Source organism: Nelumbo lutea, chromosome 4, assembly GCF_056320005.1.
Source record: "Nelumbo lutea isolate HS-2025 chromosome 4, American lotus-T2T, whole genome shotgun sequence".
NCBI classification, from domain to species: domain Eukaryota; kingdom Viridiplantae; phylum Streptophyta; class Magnoliopsida; order Proteales; family Nelumbonaceae; genus Nelumbo; species Nelumbo lutea.
In genome coordinates this window covers 37599539-37623396 of record NC_142687.1, presented here as the reverse complement: position 1 = coordinate 37623396, position 23858 = coordinate 37599539, and the positions used below count along the sequence as shown (strand labels likewise).

Here is a 23858-nt window from a genome sequence, read left to right as displayed (position 1 = left end):
GTGCCCAATCCAGATTACCCATCAGATAAGGGATGCATTGCATTAACTACATGTTCAACCCCACAGCGGTCCATATCATCCCTACACACATCCTTGAGAGTTTTTGACAATTGATAATAGCCATTTATACATGTCATTTTTAACGAAAAAAGTTGCCCATAAGGGTTCATTATGAACAAATGGCAAGGTATTTTGGACCGAAATTTGTGCCATCAGTAAATGATGGGGAGTGGAATATGGGTACTCCTTTTAAGCTCAAAACTAAGCAATCATTTTGTTTTTCATAGGAAACGGTAACTTTCATTAAAATTTTAAAAACATAGCATAACATCTCAAACATTCCAAAGCTGGAATACTGAACCCAAATTCATAACTATTGTTACAAAACAGCCCAGAAAAGTTCACTCCTGTTTGATATTTGCTGGGCTAGAGCATCAGCCAGGCCATTTGCTGTTCTTCTAACCCATTGGAAGTTTGCTTCAACTTCCCTTGTAAGACACCAAACTTCTCTCATAGCTTGCCTGTGGATTCCAGATTCCCAAATTTCCAGTTTTCATCCAGTCTATAATCTTGAATCCCCTTCCACTTCAATCTGGTGTAGTCCCATCTGTTTAGCCAGTCTCAGACCTTGCAGAATGTTAACACCTCAGCTCTTAACGAATCGCCAACTCCTATAGACCCCAATAAAAGAGCCAAATTTTTCCTTCCCTGTCTCTAACGACTCCTACACCTGAAGGCCCCAGATTACCAAAAGAACTGCCATCAAAATTGAACTTGAATTTTTGTTGAGTAGAGGCTTCCCAACTCTCTTGAATTGCTGGACTAGATATTGAAGAGTTTGCTACTCAATTCCAGTGCCTGATTATATCAACCACTTTGAATTCCTTAACCAACTCAGCTGGTTTTACACAACGCACTACCTTGATAGTGATGCAATCAATCAAAGCCTCCCTCGATTTTCTTTTTCCTTCAAAGATTCTATTATTTCTTTCCACCCAAACTGTCCATAAGACCGTGGATCTTGTGGCGCTCCATAACAGGTGCACAGAAGCCTCACCACAAGCAAAGAAAAAGGAGCAGATATGAAGGGAAAAGCACTGATTTGGCCTTCTTTTTTGTAGAAGCCCTCAATTTTGGAGGCACTGGGGTGACCACACTTCTTTGGCTGGGAGCGACACAAAACTAAGTTATCATTGTATGGAATGTTCCTAGATTATTTATGGAAACTCACTAAACAACCTGCTTGGCAACCCTATTCTGCAAATTTGTAACCCCTTAGGGCTATGCCAAATAACCACAGAAAACACAACAACGAGACAATATTAACAAAAAACAAAAAACAAAAAACAAAAATAAAAAATAAAAAACAAAATTAACCATCACAACCCCTCTCCTAACAGGATCATTAAGTTAGATAACCTAGGAATCCACTTGAACAAGGTCATCATTCTGGAAATCAAAGTCCCACCTCTCTCATTGAGTTAATAAATAGATTCACAAATCCTCGGTGGAATCTCACCATCAAAAGTGAGCATGAATTCAGACCACAGAACAAAATATAATCTTACCAACCCTAGGAAAAGTCTCAATGAAATCTAAACATAAAACTTGAGAAGTAATTACACCACACAAACAAGCATAAACATGGAGAAAAAATTAATAATTATTCAATATAAGAATATAATAAGAAGAGTTCTCCCTGCCCCAAAGTTTATGAAGAAATAAACTTAGTAAGTTGTCTCCTTTGGCTACAATTAATCACTGTAAAAGAAAGAAAATACCTAGGCTTCAATTTTCACTCAGCAGGTAAAAACTCTATAACTTTAATTATTTTCCTACTATGTAAAAGATCCCAATAAGTTCAGGATTATAAAACATAAAGCTGAGTTACAGGAAAAGTTACCTGATAAAAAACAATTATCAAATTCCCTCCCTCAATAATTAAATAATTTTAGCCATCTGATTTAAAAATGACAAGAACAATTAAATAATTCAAAAATTCAACCACTAAACAAATATTTGTGGCCATCAAAATGCATCATAAAAAATTGCATAGTTTTGACCATCTAGGTGGTGTTTGGATCTGGCGTTGCATTGTGGTGCATTCCCCTTTAAAGTCCAGGCTTCCAACAAGCCACCATGTAGGGATTTTGACTTTACCTTCCAAAAACTATTTGCATAGGGTTATGTGAATGTGCTTTAGGTGGTTGTCATTGCATTCCCCTATCTGCATATCAATAACTTGAAGAGATATAGGGATCTATACTTTTTTTACTTCAGTAATAAACTCATTACCATATTTTTAAGGTGCCAAGGCGAGGCTAGGTGACAGGGGGCACCTAGTTGCCTAGGCGTCACCTAGGCAATGAATTTTTTTCAAGTAAAAACATGTATCCTAGGGTAGTTCCCTAGGTTCCATAATCGTTTCTCCTTAATAAATATCCATAATTTTCATAACAAAAGTATAAACTTCATGTTAAAGTATAGAAAATCAACATATTCATGAGAAGAAAAAGAAGAAAGAAAAAAAAAATTCAAAAAATATAGGGGCTGAACCCCTATTTCTGTTATAGGAAAAGAAGAAAAAAATTTGTTCATTGGACAACATTTTATGTTCTTTCTTACTTATTGGTTCAGGTTTTGAAGTCTTTGAGGGTTCTGTAGTTGATCAAGACTTCTATCAGTCTTGATCACTAAAAAACTTCAGGTTCGAAGAGGAGAGAAAGTGAAGAAGAAGGAGGAGAAAGAGTGATGAGAGAACAATAGAACACAGGTTTTGAGAAGAATAGAATCTCAATATTCTGCCGCCGCCACTTTAAGTTAATATTTATATGTTATGCTAGTTACATGAAAGGACACATCTGCCCTTGGTGTTTACATCATAACACATAACAATATAAAACTGAAAAGTAAATAACAACTAGAATAACAGAATAATAAATTGACCACAGCTGCGAATAGATACATTATACCCTATGGATAGATCCGCAGCTGTGGGGCCCACATCAATGTTCTCTACACTCCCCCTCAAGTTGGGAGTAAATGTTCATCATTCCCAACTTGAATAGATCCGCTTCCAGCTTCTTTCTTGATACGGATTTAGTGAGGATGTTTGCTAGTTGCATACTGGATGTGATGTAAGGGAGGCATACTTCTTGAGATGAGACCCTCTCTCGTACAAAATGGCGGTCAACTTCAATGTGGTTGGTTCTGTCATGCTGTACTGGATTATGTGCTATATTAATGGCTGCTTGATTATCACAATACAGCATCAGGGGCTTCTCATACTCAATACCCAACTTCTCAAGTAGAGATCTTAGCCATAGGATTTCAGCCACTCCGTTGGCCATGGACCTGTATTCTGCTTCAACACTTGACCGAGAGACAACACTTTGTTTCTTATTTCTCCAGGAGACAAGGTTTCCTCCCACAAGGGCACAATATCCTGAGGCAGACCTTCTGTCACCAACACTCCCAGCCCAATCAGCATCTTTATAGACCCCCACCTTCATGTGGTTGTTGTTCTTGAACAATATACCCCTACCCGGGCATCTCTTCAAGTAGGCTAAGATTCTTTCTACCACAAGAAGATGTGTGGTTCTAGGAGAATGCATGTACTGGCTGACAACACTAACAGTATAAGTAATATTTGGCCGAGTGAGGCAGAGATATAGGAGCTTTCCTACCAACTGCTGGAACATAACTTTGTCTTCAAGAAGTTCCCCACTCTCGGCACTAATCCTGTGGTTCTGTTCAATTGGTGTATCTGCATGCTTGACACCTAACTTTCTAGTTTCTGCCAACAGGTCTAGGACATATTTCCTCTGAGAGATAAAGATCCCCTATTTGAATCTAGCAACCTCAATACCCAAAAAATACCGGAGTGCACCAAGGTTTTTCACCTCAAATTCTTGATGAAGGAGCTATTTAAGGGACTCAATCTCATGGCTATCATTCCATGTGACCACAATATCATCAACATATACTGCCAATAGCGTCAAGGACTCCACCCTCTTGATGAATGGGGTATGATCTGACTGGGCCTGTACATAACCAAACTTCACAAGGGCTAGTCTGAATCTATCAAACCAAGCCCTAGGTGACTGTTTCAAACCATACAAAGCCTTGTTGAGTCGGCAGACCTTCTTACCTATCTCTACATCATAGAATCCAGGAGGCAAACGCATGTAAACTTCTTCGTGCAGATCTCCATTCAGAAAGGCATTTTTCACGTCCATTTGGTATAAAGGCCAAGTGTGACTTGCTGCAAGGGATAATAGGACTCGAATAGTGGTCATCTTGGCTATCGGTGCAAAGGTCTCCAAGTAATCTATGCCATAAGTCTGTGTAAACCCTCTTGCAACTAGTCGAGCTTTATACCTCTCAATAGATCCATCTACATTACGCTTCACCGTAAATATCCATCTGCATCCAACTGGTTTCTTTCCTTTGGGCAGATCAACTACCTCCCAGGTGTTGTTTTTCAACAGGACATCCATCTCAGCTTGCATTGCATCTTTCCATTCCGGGACGGATAGGGCTTCTTGCACTGTTCTTGGAATAGGGACATTGGAAATGGAACTAAGGTAGGACCTGTAGGTAGGAGATAGGCGATCATAGGATAAAAAATGGGAAATACAATGGGTTGTAGATGTGGTACAATGTTGTTTCCCTTTACGGACTGCAATCGAAAGGTCAAGATCAACTGTAGAAGGTGAAATGGCTGGGACTGTAGTACTTGGACCTAGAGTTGTAGATGAGATTGGAGCTGGCTTGGACTACTGATGATCAGAATCAACCTGCCTGCACCGCCTGTGATAGACCCTCAACTCCTGATCCCTCTGACCACCCTCACCATCGCAACTCTCCCTCAACTCCTGATCCCTCTGAACACCCTCACCATTGCAGCCCTCATCACCCAATGGAATAGGTAAAGGAACTACTCCACTTTCACTGCTCTCCCCCTGAAGACGATGACTCAAACCATTGCAACCCTCATCACCCAATGGAATAGGTAAAGGAACTGCCCCACTCTCACTGCTCTCCCCCTGAAGACAAGGACTCAAACCCCCACTCTCACTGCTCTCCCCCTTAGGGGAAACCCGAGGATAATAGGGTGTCCCCTCAAAGAAAGTGACATCCATGGAGACAAACTTCCTCCCTGAGACAGGATCATAGCAGCAATAACCCTTTTGAGTTTGTGCATAACCAAGGAAGATGCATTTGGAGGCTTTGGGTTCGAACTTGGAGTGATGGGGTCCGAGAAGCTGAACAAAACAGGTACAACCGAATGTCTTAAGGGGAATAGAAAACAAGTCCTCATGTGGGTGTAGGAGGGAAAAAGGAGATCTCATATCAAGGACCCTGGAAGAAACCTAATTAATAAGGTATACTGCCGTGAGGATAGCATCACCCCAGAAGTGGATAGGAACATTCGAAGTAAACATGAGACTTCTAGCTACTTCCAAAATGTGCATATTCTTCCTTTCGGCAACTCCATTCTGCTGAGGTGTATGAGGGCAAGAGCTCTAGTGGATAACTCCATGATGAAGAAGATAAGATGTCAATGATTTAGCAAAGTATTCCTTTGCGTTATCAGATCTGAGAACTTTGATCTTGGCATCAAACTGGGTTATGATCATTAGGTGAAAATTTTGGGTCAGGGAAGGTACCTCATCTTGTGAACGCAAGAGATAAACCCAAGAAAAACAAGTATGGTCATCAACAAATAACAAGAAATATCTGTACCCACCCATGGAAGGGATATGATAAGGCCCCCAAACATCAATATGCACAATATCAAAAAAATTATCACTCATTTTATTACTCAATAAATAAGGCTTTCTACAATGCTTAGCAAACTCACAACTTTCACACTGTAACTGAGACAACTCAATAGACTCAAATAAAGCAAGAAACAGACTCTGTAAAGACCGAAAAGACAAATGATCTAATCGGTTATGCCAAAGCATAACCGGACTCACACTCTGAGAAACAAAAGACATCTTCTCAACTGACTCTCCCTGACGGAACCTCTCCCCGAGCAGATAGATCCCATTCGTCTCACGGCCAATCCCAATCACCTTCTTCATCTCCAAGTCCTGAAAAACACATCGGTCAGGAAAGAAGGTTACTGAGCAGTTCATATGCTTGGTAATACTACTGATCGAAAGAAGGTTAGTATCAAGCTTAGGAACATGCAAGACAGATGACAGGGAGATAGTATCTAATAACTTGATGTCACCCTTTCCAGAAATAGGAACCAGGGAGCCATCAGCAATAGATACTTTATCCCTACCAGAAGACAAGTGGTAAGTAGTAAACAGTGAAGGCAAGCTAGTCATGTAATCAGATGCACCTGAGTCTATTACCCAACAAGGTTCAGTAGTACCTGGAGCTGAGGCATGATAGGCTGAAGCTCAAGTACCTAAATGTGCGAAGGCAAATGTGGCAGGGGCTGATGAGGACTGCGGTGGCTGAACTGAATTTCCAACTTCCTTTTCTAATAGCATTAGGCCAGCCCGAACTGCAACTAAGGTCTCTAAAGATGTTCCTTTTGTGCCAGATGAGGATGCTAACTCAGTGTTCACTACTACATGAGCAGTGCCCTTCTTGCTTCTCAACTTCGCAAGAACCAAGTGAGGGTGCAGTTTCCAACATGTTTCTTTTGTATGTTTGGGCTTCTTACAATGTTCGCACACCACATCCTTCTTGTCTTCCTTCCTCCTATCCTTCTCTGAATCACCCCCTGATTTGGGTGTGACCGCTACAAAGGCTGGTGTGGGGGGCTGACGTTGCATCATAACCTTCCTTCTGGTCTCTTCACTTTGTACAAATGAATATGCCTGAGAGAGAGTCACACTGTCTCTAGTCAAAATCTGTTGCCGTACAATATCATACTCTGAATTTAGGTCTGCCAGAAACTCAAATACTTGGTTTCTCTCAACCTGCTTTCTATATATCTATGCATCTCTGGGACTCTCCCACTCAAGAGTCTCTAAGTGATCAATCTCACGCCACAGGGACTGCAAGATAGAAAAATATACTGAAACCGGTCTCTCTCCTTGTTTAAGATTTTTCACTTCACATTTCAATTCATATGCTCTGGCAACATTAAGGGGTTGGGAATAAGTTTCTTTCATAACATCCCATATCTCCTTAACTGTCTTTGCCCACAAATAATTTCAGCTAATATGAGGTTGCATGGAATTACACAACCATGTCATAACCAAGTAGTTTTCTTGAATCCACTTGGTATATGTCGAGTCTCCCTTGGGAGGTTCTTTCATATCTCCCAAGAGGTACCCTAATTTACCTCTTCCACCAATAGCCATCATGGCTGATTGGGCCCATTCCAAATAATTTGATCCATCAAACTTTACGGTCGTAATCTGACCACCCATCTCAGAAACACTACCATAACTGATGTTCCCGAGGCTGCCCTCTGCCTGATTTTTAAACTCCATTTCTGTCAAGTCTCAAAACAGCACTTAGACTACCAATCACAATCAAAAAACAGTATGGGCCTGATTTGTCTTCACAGTGTATGTGCACAAATTGAGATAAATCTGAACTGAAACCAACTAGCCAACACAACAGTAGCTGACCGTAGAGCTCTAACCCCTTAGGACTCTAAAACATAGCTTAAAATAGGTCTGATATGCTTGGGAGAGTTAGGGTTTTAATCAGTCCTTAAGGTGAACAATTTAGTTGCACAATCTAATCAGTACTGTGTATATAAACTTGCAGTAGGGTTAATAAGAAACCCTAGAAATTGTATATATAAACCACAAGGTTCAGTCAAACACTAGGGCTTGCCGCAAGATCACTTTCAAACCCTAGAGTAGAGAGAAACACAGTTGAGACAGTTCGGCCTAGAGTTTGTTGTAAAACCCTAGTGAATCGAATAGAGAAAACCCTAGAGTGGTTCGGCCTTCCCCTCCAGATAGGTCCAACCTATCTTCTCTTATATAACTTCTTAGAAAGTAAATAACTTACAAGGAAAAGTTGTTTGCTGCCTTCTAGGATTCCCCAAACCCTACTCTTCTCTAATCCTTCCTGACCACCAACACTCTGCAACCCTAACAAGTTTCCAATAGCTGCTAGCACTTCTAGCGATCTCCAAGAATCAGTCTGCGAACTCCTCCTTTTCAGCTCCTAGTCCTAGGAGATTTTCATGTGGTCGACTAGTATTAGGCTCACATGAGAAACCCTAATTTGGCTCTGATACCATGTAATTGATCAAGACTGCTATCAGTCTTGATCATTAAAAAACTTCAAGTTCGAAGAGAAGAGAAAGTGAAGAAGAAGGAGGAGAAAGAGTGAAGAGAGAACAGTAGAACACAGGTTTTGAGGAGAAGAACAGAATCTCAATATTCTGTCGCCGCCGCTTTAAGTTAATATTTATATGTTATGCTAGTTACATGAAAGGACACATCTACCCTTGGTGTCTACATCATAACACATAGCAATATAAAACTGAAAAGTAAATAACAACTAGAATAACAGAATAATAAATTGACCACAGATGTGACTAGATACATTCTACCCTACGAATAGAGTGGGACCACAGCTGTGACTAGATACAATCTACCCTACGGACAGAGTGGCATGCCCATTCTTGGATGAAACTCCTCTCCTATAAATAGGTGAGCCCCTTATTTGTTTAAGGACACACACAAGACACAAACCAAACACCTCGGCACACCTCACTTCATATCATATCTTATCAATCTCTTCAGTTCATTTTCTCTACTTTTGGTGTTACTAATTTGACCATCCCCGAGATATCACCTCGAGGCCTCTAACGTTCCTCCTCTATGATTACAGGTGACACTCCATGTATGAGGTGACACTTCGAGGCTGAGGTGACACACTATCATGTTAACCAAGATTAAACCCAGCAAATATTGAAAGATATAACTAAGTAAGAAACATGCTCTAAGATCACTTACCATTTATCCACTTTTCCTCTACCCCACCCCATGCTGGGTAAAAAAGGAAAGAAGCATCCAACCCCAAGAAGTTGAACTGGAGAAATTTACAACAAACAACCTAAGGCCCAAATTGACCAATCCAACCAACATCCCAATTGATCAAGTAGTTCTAAATCAACAAAATCTCAATAAGTGGCAAAGTCAATACACTAAGCCATGTGGTCTATGTGTAGTATCACCAAACTATATCAAAGACTTATGAGTTGGCACATGTCTATTATCACCAAACTATATCAAAGATTTATGAGTTGGCACATGTCTATTATCACCAAACCATATCAAAGGTTTGTGAGTTGGCCCATGTATATTATCACCAAACTATATCAAAGATTTATCTATACACTTTCATGTTTATACGGTAGTCATCTTGAAGCAAGTACAGGAAGCCTGTAATGCCATTCCATCAGTTCCTGACTCACCTTCTATCGCTCAGAAGCTTCAGAGAGAGAGAGAGAGAGAGAAGTGGAGGAGATGCATACTGTATGATCAAGGCCGCGGCATTGAAATGGACCACAGGCCCACAAGAAACAGTGGATACTTTAACTGCATACATATTGTAGTTCAAACCCTATCGAAGTGTCAAATACCCTGACATCTACCATGACATGTCGAAGTAACTACCTTGTACAATTGTCATCATAATCTAAACACATTGAGTGGGAATCAAGCAAACAGCAAAAAAGCAAATACGAAGAAAAGTTGCCCACTTCAAAGTACTAAACTAACAACGCATAATATAGTAATTAACAACTGAAGCTTTTCGTTCTTACAAATGGAATTCAAACAACATTTATCCTCAATTATTAAATTCTAACACAAATTTTCTACATTCATTTATCCAAATAACAAAGAACAAACGCCAAAAAAAAACTAGTAAATCTCAGAATCAATTTGAATCACCAACTCAACGAAATAAATGAAATACAAGCGCATGCAAAAGAAGAGACGACAGATTCACCATGATACAAGCATTTCCGAAGCATCTGCTCCAAAATCTTCAAGCAAGTGGTATCGTCATCAACAACAAGAACTCTCAGCCCAGCCGGGAACTGATCCGAGACAACTGCATCAGTCTTGCACGAACCATGACTGTTCCCGCTCGTGCTTACACTCGATACAGACAATTTCTGTACAGTAGTCATCACCAAAACCCACGAAAACAAACAACTCTTGCACCAAACCACTCAAACCTCCCACTTCTCCACTCCAACAATCTCAAACCCACCAGATCCTCGCCCATGGCGGATCCTTCCTTCGAACTCGATACCCAAACCGAGAGATCCGCATCATTTCCATTTCCCAACAGATCATCAACACCAGAACCTCAAAGTCACTCGCTCAAAAAATCCTCCTCCAAACCTTCCAGATTCTTCTCAATTCCAACCCCGACCGGATCTGCAACCAATCACTGTTCCGCCTGCTTTGACCTTCGAACGAGTAAAAGAGAATTTCTCGAGGGATTTTGGCTTATTTCATGTCAGACTCTCGATCCAGAAAATCGAGAATGGCTTCAGCACAGCACAGAGATAAGGAAAGAAGACGAAAATTAATAATTAATGAATAAACACACAAAAGAAAGAACGAGGCGTAGGAGGAGCAAAGGAGGGCGTAACGCTATATTAACAAATTGATAAAAAATTGGGAAAAGTACGGAGATACGATGCGAATTCTGAATTCCAGCCCCTCTACAACTAGCCCTGTACCTTTATAAATCACATCCTATCCGTGAATTTAACATCAATTTACGGTCAGGATGCATTCTCCTGTATTCTAAACCTAGTAAATTCTGAACTGCGCTGATTTATAAAGACTCTCCGTACTAGTCTGTGACAAAGACCTCTGTATTTGTTTTGCGACAAAAACCTCTTCGACTGTGAGACAAAGACCCTTTCGTTAACTTCCCGTTGAAATTCGCCGTTATAATATTTTTTAATCCCTTGACAGAAAAACACTGTTCATCTTCTCCGATTTCACGAACGCGGTGGTAATCTCTTCTTTGTTAGTGTTTTAACTATATGGTGATTCGCAGGGTCTTTGCTATGGTTCCAGGAATATCTGTAAGCCATGCAATGGCCTACTGCCACCACCAGCTCCGCTGCTGTCGCCGCCGCCGCCAGCACAACAGTCGCAATCGAAAAAGACGAGCAAGGGTTTATTGGCTTTTGTTGTTATAGGATTTGTTGGGATCTTTTTGGGAGCATGTACTCTTATCTACACCTTGTGGGCTGGAATATGTTGTTGCCAACAGAAGAAAGTCAATAATTCCGTTCAACCCACCATAACCGGAGGCAATGCTAATGCTGGCACGCCAGCAAGCAGTGGTCCATTGAACACTCTCTCGAGATCATCCACCATTAGGCGGCAGGGCTCTCGAGCAATTATGCGGCAAAGCTCCCAAGTGATTATGTGGCAGAGTGGGACCTCTTCGAAGCACGTGGATTGGGCCGAGAAGTTCACCTTATCAGAGCTTGTAGCAGCCATTGACGGCTTCTCGTCGGAGAATAAGATTGGAAAGGGTAGCTTCGGGATTGTGTACAGGGGGAAGCTGGTGGATGGACGAGAGGTGGCAATTATAAGGGGAGAGACATCCCACAAGTTGAAGAAATTGCAGGAGAAGGAAACCGCATTCGATTCGGAACTAGCCTTCTTGTCCCATCTTCACCCCAAGCATCTAGTTGGTCTAGTGGGCTTCTGCGAAGAAAGAAACGAGAGGCTTTTGGTGTATGAGTATATGAAGAATGGCGCACTCTATGATCATCTACATTCCAAGAGCAACAGTATTTTGAACTCATGGAAGATGAGGATCAAAATCGCACTAGACGCCATGAGGGGAATCGAGTATCTTCACGACTACTCCGTGCCACCGATAATTCACAAAGACATAAAGTCATCAAACATTTTGTTGGACGGAAATTGGATGGCCAGGGTTTCGGATTTTAGGTTATTGTTAATGGGGCCAAAGACGAATGGGGAATACACGCAGATGAAAGCAGCAGGAACGGTTGGGTACATTGACCCCGAGTATTACAATCTGAATGTTCTGACGCCGAGGAGCGAGGGGAAGACAGAACTATTCAAGGAGGACGAGGAGGGAGGACTGATTAGTGTGGTGGACTATGCGGTACCCATGATTAACGGGGGAAAGTTGCAGAGGGTGTTAGATAGGAGGGTGTGGTGTGTGAGCTTAGAGGGAAGGGATCAGCCCGCGATGGCAGACATTGTGACTAATTTGGAGAGTGCATTGAGTCTGATGGATCATTACGGTGATGGTGCAAGCGCAACTTTCTCAATTGTTCCCGAATCAGATTAAATGTTATTGATTTTCGACCGTGGTTGCAAATTTTTTTCTCTTTTTTATGATTTGTTGGATTAAATTTCATTTTCTTTTTGTTTATGTGTATATAAATATTGATTATTGGATTGTAAACAAGAAGAGAATGAATGGAAAGATGAACAGTGTATCGTGAGGTCAGGGAATTTTCTCCCAATTGATTATAAGGGTAGTATAATATTATAACAGTGGATTTCAAGGAAAAACTAACGAAGGGGGTTAGGTCTTTGTCACTGTAGGGGGGCTTTTGTAATTGACCCAAAAATTTAAAAGGGAAATTTTCATTTTAGTATCTAGACTTCGGGGTAGTGTCAAGCCAATGCCCAAACTTTTAAAAACTATCAATTTAGTCTAAAACTGTTAATAGACGTTAAGTGGCATGTAAAATGACACAAATGACCTTTGGATGTCATCTAATTTTTTTTACAAGGAAGAAGACAATGAATTGTACATAAAAAAATATCTCACTCGGTTTCTCTATAAACTAAAGGAAAATTATCCAAAACTCACCATGGCTTTTCACTATTTCTCTTTAATTCACCATAACTTTTCAAAATGTCTAAAACTCACCATGTCATTGAGTTTTTATTTTCTAAAACTCACCTTCCACTAAAGTACCATTAATATTCACTAACAGAAGTTGTCCACATCAGCATAAATATAATTCACTTGACCAAATTTCCCCTAACAAGCGAATTAGAGAAAAAAAGAGGTTCATTTAGGTTTCTCTCTCCCATTTTGCCAACCTTTGCCCTTCCTCCGTCACTCAAAATTTCCAGCCCTCAACTGTCTCTCTCTCTCTTCACTCTTAACCCAAAAAAGGGTTTCGTTTCTTTTGGGTTCTCTTTGCTTTGCTTCACAAATCAGTAGAACATAATAGAAAGGAAGGATTTTTCTTCTTTCTTCTTATATATATATATATATATATATATATATATATATATATATATATATATATATATATATATATATATATATGTATTGTTTCTTTTGGAATTGTAATCTATTGAGGTGATTTAGATCTTTATTTTGGAGGAGATTAGATTGCTTTCTTCGGCCTTCGGGTCATGAATAAAAAAATTATTCACTGTTCTGTTTTGACTTCTGAGTGGCTTGGCCTGGTTGAAGTGAGGTCTTAAAGAGACAACAGAACCCCAATCCCCAAGAAATCCAATCCAATCCAAAACCCTTCTCAAAAATCAGAATAAAACAAAGAGCAAATCAACCTAATGAACAAAAGAAATCAAGCTTCGGTGGCAAAAAACTCTGAAGGAGAAAAGAAGGAAGAGCAACAAGGGCCAAGTAACTCCTTAGATTAAGAGACCTGGGTTTTGTTAAGGAGATTGATAAGCAAGAGAAGAACATGGGCATGCCTATTGGTGTTGGTGTACACTCTTCTTCTGTCTTCGTCATGGAACCTCCTTCGTTCCATTCTATCTTTGGTATAATTCCAATGTCTCTTCCACTTCTTCTAATAGAGCTGGAGTTGCTGGGTGGCCAGCTCTTTACGCCTAGGTGCTCTTTAGCGCTGTGTTTGGTTTGCTTTCTATGGTGGCAGTGTTGGCTCTTCTCACTTTCTGTAGTAAGCCTTGTCGGTCTCTGGTGCAAGAAGGGAGGAAGATCACGACAGATATTATGGGGTTTGCCATCAAAGTTGTGATCAGGAAAGGGAATATTTGGCTACTGTGTTTATAGAATCAAGAGAAGTCTTTTTCTTAGAATACTTAATGCTTTCATTTCTTAATATAATTGGCCATTACTTATGATTTTGCTTGTTTGAAATCAAAAACAATTATGTGATATTTGTTTTTTTTTTTTTTTTGTTCCGTTTTGAAAAACAAAATCATACACTCCATGTGTATATATTTTATATTTTTCTATGAAGGGTAAAATGGTAATATATTAACAACCGTTAGTCTGTTTAATATCAAGTTAGTAACAAGTGAGTTTTAGACATTATGAAAAGTTATGGTGAGTTTAAGAGAGAAATGTTGAAAAGTCATGGTGAGTTATGGACAATTTCTCTAAACTAAATAAATACTTTTGCTATCCCTAAAGGCATCCGAGAATCATGTTACATACCTAAATGAAGTCAAAACACGAGTCAGATCTTCTTGTTTGACTTGGAGCGTATCTCGCTCAATCTCTCTATAAAAATGGTTCTCGTGGGACCAAAATTTCTCTAAAGTCGTAGGACTCAATACCTCAATCTTCTCGTGTTTCTCTCTTTCTCTCTAGACGTCCAACCATGGCATCTCTGACCTGTGTGGCATCCAATCTTGTCCCTCTCTTAAATGGCACCACTAACGCCACTACCGCTGCTGATTACATTTGCAACCAGTTTAGTGCCGTGCAAAATAGTTTCATGGACAAATCTCATGCCATCAACAACGCTTACCTACTCTTCTCGTTCTACCTCACCTTCGCTCTGTTCATGCCAAGATTACCATGAACATAATGCTCACTAACGTGCTCGACGGTGATTTGTTTTACTATCTCTTTGGGTTTGCCTTTGCCTTCAATTCTCCTTCCAATGACTTCATCGGCCGTCACTTCTTCGGCATGAAGGCATTCCCATCAAAGTTGTTTGATTATAGTAACTTCCTATATCAGTGGGCTTTTTCCATCGTTGTTGCTAGGATCACTAGCAGCTCTATAGCGAAGAGAATCTAATTCGTCGCTTACCTCATTTACTCGGCCTTCTTGACGGGTTTCATGCACCTGGTTGTGTTTCATTGGTTCTGATCAGCTGACGATTGAGCCAATACCTACCATAACGATAACTTGTTGATTGGATAAAGAGTCATCGGCTTCACTAGATCAAATCTAGTTTATTTAGTTGGGGGGTATGGCTAGACTTTGGGGGCTCTCATCAAAGGGCCTAGAATTGGCCGGTTTGATCACGTCGATCGATCTTTAGCTTTGTGTGGTCATCCAAGGTCCACCATTACCATATCTTAATCTATCATGCCTAAGAGAAATTATGAGTTCTGATCCCACTTCTAATGCATCGTATGTATGGGGATGCCCACCTTGGCTCTACCTCTAGTTCACGTTTGTAAGGGCCGCTGGAATGCACCCAAGAAGGTCCTTCATGCTCAAGAATGTCGAGAAGTAATGTTTCTCTGGGTAGCAAATCTAGGGACTTATGCAAGGAAGTTTGAACTTGGTCTAGAGCCACTCATCCTACACCACCAACCTTGCATGTTGACGCATCAGGATGAAGAATTGAGACCCAACAGAGAAGCTCTAAAAATGTGCTTAAGGCATCAACACATCAGCCCCATGTGCCATGTACCAATCATAGATGTTGGACTCATCTTTGGGAATCTCAATGAAGCTCTGGTTTGATTGTTGGAGGGCATTATAGGTGAAAGCAAAGGAGTGGAGAAGGATGCAGGTGGAGGAAATGAGAGAAAACATGGAGTTAATGGAGTTATGAAGGAGTGCATTGGTGAGGAGGTGACGAGTTGAGGAGATGAGAGTTGGAGAGCCATGTTGGGTGGGTTTAGAGTGGATGACTCAACCAAAGAAGACACTATGAAAGGTTGGGTCATAAGCGTAAAAGGTATCTGCATGGATGTAGATATTGAAGAGGGCCTCTAGTTTCTGCTTGTTAGGTTGTTGGTGGAAGTAGAGTTCCCAAAGTGGGGCTAAGGGGAGAGGGGTGGTGGTCAAGAAGAGCACTTGATCATTCCATTATTGTTCATTGTCTCTCTGGATTAGTTTCAGTTTCAAGGAAGAAGACGATGAACAGTGTCTTCTTTAAAAGGGTAATTTTGGAATTTCAAAATGTTATAAATCACATGTGACATCATGTGTGTTAGTTAACTGACAGACTACTAATGACAAGTACTAATTTGACAGCTTTTGAAAGTTTGGGTACTATAGTGGCACATTCTGAAGTTCGAATACTAACTTGACACAATCCCCCAAAGTGAAACTTTTCCAATTTAAAATTGGGTTAAAGAATTAAAGTACCATTTTACAAATAGATAATAAGGCCATGTTTGGCATCCATCTAGAGAATCATTTCTGGCAATTTTTCTGATTCTCTGGATGAGAAACATGTTTAGGTTTAACCAATTTATAGAATCGTTTCAATTCTGGATGGAATCCCTTCCAAAATCGAGTGACTCTGTGAAGTGATTTTTTTTTTCATTTCTTAGCATGAGAATTTCTCATTCCATTGTTTCTCGCTACGTCCTTTATGGTACGTTTGGTTGTTGTAACTAAGATGGGAAAATGGGAATATTCTTATTAGATTCCCATTTTCAAGCATTTGGTTGATGAGATGGGATGCAAAATAGTGATGTGCAGTTTCCTAAAACTTAGGATGCGGGGTCACACTGACCCCAGTGAGAAAGAGAAAACACTGAGAAAAAAATATCAAGTTGTCTCAACTATGACTAGAGTCATCCTCTCACTGCCTCAACACCTCAACAACGATTGAATCTCCGACAATGTTTCAGACAACATCCAGCCAAGTTAAGACCATATCTATAACTCCTAAACCTTGGTGATTCTTTTCTTCCCATTTTTGGATTTCTAGCTCTCTTCCCACAGGTTGTAACACACGGTCATTCGCCGACTAAAATCCATTGTTTCCGGTGATATCAAGTTATGGTTATTTATAGATCTATGTGTGTATATTGAAGATCTAACATTTTTATCCATTGTTTTTTGTCTATAAGGTTTAAATGTTTCCATTCAACTACAAAAAGGTAATATAGCTCTCTCTCCATTACTTTCCTTGCTTTCACTTGTGTATTTTTGTTTTATTTTAGGAGGAGGAAATGCTTTGAAAACCCAACTTACTCTCAATTAACTATGAGGTCTCTGAAGTCTCAAGTTAAGAAAGATTTGAAGCGATTCTCTGCCCCTTGGTCTCTTCGGTTTAATTCTAACTGTCTTTTGAACTGTGGAGTCTAAACTTCTCTGATCATCCATAGCTTCCAAAGGCCAGTTGATGGCATGGGAATAGGGGTAAGTCACCTCTCATTCTCTTAGCTCTGAATCAAATAACCCAAGTTAAGCTTCATAGTTTCATTTTTCTGTATTTGGTTTGTATATGATTTTGTTTCTTTGAAGTAATTCATGAAGCTCTCTCTATTTATGCTTAATTATGATGTATCTATATTCTATGGTATTGTTTAACTTTGTTCAGTTACTTTCAATTTATTCCACGCCTTTTGGATATTGATGAAGGAAGATTTGGCCCGACCTCCCTATTACGTGACACGTGGCAGAAACAACAGCTCGGCAAAAGGGGCCAAGCCTAGGTGGGAACAAGGGGACACGAGCGGACTGAACTCCCTACCGGGGGCCCGAACTGACCCACCTTGTAACGGCTCGGGATACACTTCGCCGAACTGACCTTGTAACAGCTCGGGTTATACTTGCCAAACTAACCTTGTAACAGCTCGGGTTATACTTCGCCGAACTGACCCACCTTGTAAGAGCTCGGGATACACTTCGCCGAACTGACCCACCTTGTAACAGCTCGGGTTATACTTGCCAAACTAACCTTGTAACAGCTCGGGAAACACTTCGTCGAACTGACCCACCTTGTAACAGCTCGGGATACACTTCGCCGAACTGACCCACCTTGTAACAACTCGGGATACACTTCGCCGAACTGACATGCCCTATAGATACCTCCGAGCTCAAACACCGCCATCGGGATACACTAAGGAAGTTCGTGCCCAAGGGCGCCGCGCCTGACTGACTTGGGATCTGACGTTTGGCAGTAGCACCCTAAACGGCCACCTGCCACCGCCACTGACACCGCCATCTCCAGTTAGATGACGGTTAGGCAGTGACGGTTCTCTCTCAGCAGAAAGGACAATGGCCGAATTGACAAGCACAAGGGTAATCATACTTGACCTGACAAGGGCCCCGGGACGAGTGCACGAAGTGACTATAAGAGCCCCCTGCCCCCCGACAACAGAGGTATGCAAACTTTGCGCTATCTGGTATTACCTTGCTTTTGAAGGATTCTAACTTGAGCTTCGGAGCCTCTACACCGGGTTCCCCCCGGAGCTTCCCCATCTCCTCCGTTTCAGGTTCCCTGCTACCCCGTTCAGAAGCAAGGCCGCGAGTAGCTAAGACCGGCCGGATCGCGCTCCATCAAATATCTTGCTTTATAGCTGATGGGAGTTCTTTTTAATTCAGATTTTAGCAAAGCCTAGGTGAAAATTTTATTTTAATTTCACATTCTTTAGCGTTCTTAGGGATATTCAACTCTTGGTTGTTTGTTAGTTGGGTTTATTCTTCCAAACTCTTTAGTTGTGGTCTTTCCTAGTTGGAATTATACAAGGGATCCGATTTGGGTTTAGTTCTTTGGTTAATAAGTGATGAGTGGTGAAAATTTTGAGTCTATTGGTTGTCATTAATGTGCCATGAATACCTTGCTTGAAAACTTGTGGGAGATCATAAATTAGATGTGAATGAAAAAAATTTGATGTGAATGAAATTAGATGCTCTATATATATGATGTGAATGAAAAAAAAAAACCATCAGAAATTAGATGTTCTATATATTTGATGAAAATCAAGGCAAGACCATAGTAGCAATTTAGCTAGTAAGGTCTGACCAGAAGTGCCAGAATGAATTGGTAGCCTCTTTAATATCAACACAAATCAATATCCGCTTGGGAAGTATGGCTACAAAATTTTCCCATCAACCAAACACTGAGAACCAAATTCTGTAGGATAATATGTCTCAATAAACAAACACGGAATGCCAAAATGAGAAAATAGATTTTCCTTTCTCATCCCATCCCTTCTCATCCTATTGTTTCTCGGCAACCAAATGGACCATTAAGTAAAACGAACACATGATCCAATCATACGTGAGAGAAAGGGTAGACTAGTAATTTCTCACAAAAAACATAACCAGACTCAAAGAAACCCCAGCACCCCTTCATTCTTTCGTCATTCTTCATTGTTTCTCTACTTGACATATCTCCTCTACAACGGTAGAAAGAATCTTCTCAGTTGGTGATCGATCTCTCCTGTACCACAATTGTCCTTCATTTTTAATATAAAAAAAAAGCTTTTTGTTGCTACAAAGTCTACAAACCATTCATCCAAAACAGAAAGATCCATCTTCTTCTTTTTTTGTAGTAATATATACCCACACCCAACTCACCTCGCCGATTAATAGGTAAGTTCATATGGTTTGTAAACTAAGATAGCAATTGAGATTTCAAAAGCCTTAAACCTCTTATTTTCTAGCAGTATATACCCACCTCTGTTGATTTCTGATACTGATGAAGGTTCTCTAATGGGGCCCTATTCGAATCCAATAACAACTGAGATAGTGATTGTAATACATGGCCGAGGAATGGATCACATAGTTTGCTCGAGCCCTACAAGCGAGTTGGACTGCAAAAATAAGTGGTTTAAGGTCATAGAGGGAAATGTCTTTTCCATTCCACCTTTCCATCTTACAACCCAAATTTTGTTCAATAACGATTTGTTTGTTATCATGGGATTCAAGACAATGGCAAAGAAAAACCACCTTGAGTTCCTAGGTGGGAAAAGCTAAGTTTCGGAGACTTGATATCAGATTGCACACCGTGCGTAGAGGAGAAAGAAGTTGCAATGTAGGAGGACATTCAAAAGGAAAGACAAGAATAGGAGGTGGAACAAAGGAAAAGAGAGGAGCAAAAGCAAGAGGGAGAGACAAAGGAGGAAGAGGAGGGACAATGGAGGCAGGGAGAGGAGGAACAAAGAAAGCGAGAGAAGCAAGAGGCAAAGATAGAGGAGGAAGCAAAGAGAAGACAAAAGCAAAGATGGAGAAGGTAGGGAGAGGGGGAAGAGAGAAAAAATGAGGAGGAAGAGGGTGGGGAACAAGATCAACAAGAGCAAGAGGTAGATTCAGAGTTCTCAAAAGAAAAAGATTAGAGAGTCAAGCACTAGCCACCTGAACTATTACCATATTACCATCTATCTAGTGAGTGTTAAATAAAATAAAAGGCATTTGAACACTCTTAGAAGGTAGAGTGTTTGGGTCAAGTTTTGAATTTTTCTTGCATTAACTGGGTCATTGGCAAAAAGTCCAATGGGGATGATGTAGTGGGTAAGAAGAAATGCCTAGTTGAGACACATTCCATCATGTTGTCTGCTATTATCTCTTTAAGAAATGAATATTTGAGCTTGAGAAGGCTCAAAATATGGATCTGCATTAAAAATATGTTATATTCTCTATGTGATTTAACAAGTTGTTCAATATTTCATTGTGCAAAATTGTGTATTATCTAGTGGAAGGTGAGGTGATTCTAAGAAATTGGGCTATGTTTGTTTGAAGGAAAAGGTAGGGAAAGGAAGGGAAAGATAGGGAAACCAATACAAGGTTTGTAAAGGTTTCCCAACCTTTCCCTTCCTTTCCCTACATTTTCCTTCAAACCAAACATAGCCTTGGGGTATTGATTTGTTGTATTCTTCATGGACTTTGAATTCTCGACTCCTAGTTTAAGTTAATATGGTTTGAATTACCCTGTGTAGTTCTGAAATTTGGTTGCAATTTATCTTATTTTTAGAATAAGTAATGCCTTTAATAAATACCTATATTATTCATCAAACTTGAATGGTAAATTCGATTTTGTAGATATCTGTCCATGTAAGCCCACAAAGATATATGTAGCCTATAGAAATCCTATATTATTCATAAAATTTGATTATTTAGTTCTGAAATGTGATTTTATAGAATTGATTCCAAGAAATTGGTTGTTGCCAAATGTGATTTTATTTTTAAGAAATAGTAATATGATGACTGAGCCAAATACATCTGGCATTTCTCTAGATGAAAATTCCCAAAGTTCATCTTTTCTGAAAGGATTCTGAGAATGAGAATCCCCAAAATTGATGCCAAATAGGGTCTAACTTACCTATTGTTTGAAGAATCACTTAAAGTATCATTGAGTTTTTTTTTAATGGACAAAATCCTCCCCTAATGTTAGTGTGCCATTATAGTTCATTTCATTCGTATGTGATGTTACGTAATTTATATAATTTTTCTTAATTCCAAAACTACTCTTTTATAATTGATTTTGTTCATTATTGTTCTTCAATTTTTCAAAACAAAACCCAATGGCATTGTGGTAACATAGACTATTTAGGTTGAAAATGTTGCTCTTTCAAAATATATTTGATGGAGGCCAAACCTGATACTGAAATGGTTACAAGCATTTGTCGTTAATCATAACCCCTCTCTTTGTTTTTCTACTATATATATAAGAAGAATTGAACATACTAATTGGTCAAACTTGATCTTTTTTTTTTTTTTGCAAAAAGCCCTATAAATAATATAATAATATAATATATAATGCATATATTTATATATAATATACATATAATACATAATATATATGAAAATTATAGGGAAAACTTCACTTACCCCCACCTAACAAATTCTAATTTCATTGTATAGGGGGGATTGATGCCAATACAAAGGGGGTAATGGTGTTTAGGTGGGGTGTTAATCAAAAATTTCAATTGATTGTTTTTTCGATTTTTGACGAGAACTTGTAGACATGTGAATTTTTAAGTCAAATAAATGGGCTTAATTTACATGACAACCTCTAAATAATATGGGCCTCCATGGGCCCAAGCCCAAGTCTACATAAGTATGTCTTGGTGGCCTAAGGATCAAAGTGTATAAAGTCCAATTTGGTCCATCTCTTATTGTAATAGGGTGGTCCCATTGGTAAGATCACTGACTCCTACATAATGGTCCATATATAGGAGTTAATGCTAATCTAACACCCTACTCACATTGGATTGGTTAGCTAAGTGGGCTGAGGTGGCAGCCTTAACCCTTGGCTATAAATAACGTTGCCTAGGAAGAAAGATGGTTCCTCTTCCTTTTGGAGAATCACATTGCAAGAAGCACTCACACACCAAGACTTGAGGATTGCAAGCAACTACAAGCTCATACAAATTTCAACAACTTCAAGATCAAGAGAGAAGAAAGAAGGGAAAAGCTTCTTAATTCTCTACAATTCACTTGGATTCAAGCTTTCCAAAGAAGATCAAACCACCACAAAAGGGCTCTTCTTAGAGAAGCATCTTTCACAGCCGATCAAGCGCGAAACCCAAGAGAAGAAATCTACATCAAATCTTCCAAAGCACCAAAATCAAGGAAATTTACATAAACACTTCAAGAAGTACAAGAAACACACCAACAACCCTTGTCTTCATCAAATTCGACCGTTAATTAGAGGTTGCTCACATCATCGAGTAAAAATCAAAGAGAGCTCATTCCCTTGTATTACAAATTTATTTTTGTAGGTTGTCTACATATTTTGTGTTAATTGAAATACACGAAATTTGTGTTGACAATTTTCTGGTACGCCCGATGGAACGCTCTCTTCCATTCATATTTTGAGTCAACAACTACAACAGTCATCCAATGGCTGCCAAGAAGGTTGCAACTTCCTTCAATAAGCCCTCTGGTGCTTTTGGTTCTTCCTACAACTGTTCTGTCACACGTGCCATGGCAAAATCCTACAAAGTGTAGCTACTGTCTCCAGTGGGGCTTCCTTCATGAAAAATTACCAAGGCAACTACTCTACAGAAGGAAAGCCTCTTCAACTCTCCAAACATTGATGTGAAAGGAAAAATGCACATTCTCTCAGATGACCAATCCAGCAGTGCGTTGAGGACAGAGTCATACTCCTCTCCATCATACAACTCCTACTCTACTTCTAGTGGTGTCGTACTTGTGATGATGACAAAAGCCGTGACGATGGAAGAACGACTCCAGAAGATGGCCGAAGCCATTGACAACCTCAAGAGCTCCAATGCTAAGAAGGATCTCTAGATTGCCTTCTTGATGAACAAACTTGAGATACAAAACCACCAATCAGAATCCAGTCAAGGACTTTCTCAACCTCCAGAATTCACTCCGCCAATGACTCCCAACCTCCAAGAGCAATTGAAGTAGCAACAAGAGGAGCATGATCGTGTCATAGTGCAGAACATGATACAAGACACCACCCAAGTCTCTGTTGCTTCTCTAATAGTGCAACAACTTCAGTACATGATCAGTGACACCATAAGGGCTCAATATGGAGGAATTCCACATACCTCTCTAATGTATGCCAAACCATACACTTGTTGCATTGATGAGATGCGCATGCTAGTCGGCTACCAACCTCCTAAATTTCAATAGTTCGATGGGATGGAGAAATCTGAAGTAGCACATATCCCACTTCATCGAAACTTGCAGCAATGCGAGAACTTTCAACGACCAAATGGTGAAGCAGCTTGTTCGCTCCCTCAAGTCTACAACATTTGATTAGTACACCGACATCCAACCAGTCTTCATTGATAGTTGGGTTCAACTTAAGAGGGAATTCCTCACTTGCTTCTACTATACACATCAAACTGTTAGACTTCATGAACTCTCCAATACAAGGAAAAGAAAGGATGAGTCCATCATCAACTACATCGCGTGGTGGAGAAACCTCACCTTTCAATGCAATGAACAAATCAATCAATCCTCTGCCATAGATGTATGCGTTC

At 39.9% G+C, this 23858-nt stretch overlaps 1 protein-coding gene and 1 pseudogene across 6 annotated transcripts in view; one reads left to right on the top strand and one right to left on the bottom strand.

The window, feature by feature from the left end:
• LOC148855255 (two-component response regulator ORR21-like) overlaps window positions 1-11308 on the bottom strand; it is a 40914-nt gene extending 29606 nt beyond the window's left edge. For all 5 annotated transcript variants that reach the window (XR_016113054.1, XR_016113053.1, XR_016113056.1 and 2 more), the window contains exon 1: window positions 9955-11308. Coding sequence is in view for 1 of the 5 variants with exons in the window: in XM_088985264.1 (XP_088841390.1) it covers window positions 9955-10138 (184 nt within the window). In the remaining 4 variants the exon portion in view is untranslated. The remainder of the gene's footprint in view (window positions 1-9954) is intronic.
• On the top strand, window positions 11011-12429 carry LOC148855254 (putative serine/threonine-protein kinase-like protein CCR3 pseudogene; annotated as a pseudogene). Its single transcript, XR_016112983.1, has one exon. The product of XR_016112983.1 is annotated as a putative serine/threonine-protein kinase-like protein CCR3 pseudogene (transcript).
• Window positions 12430-23858: the final 11429 nt, after the last annotated feature.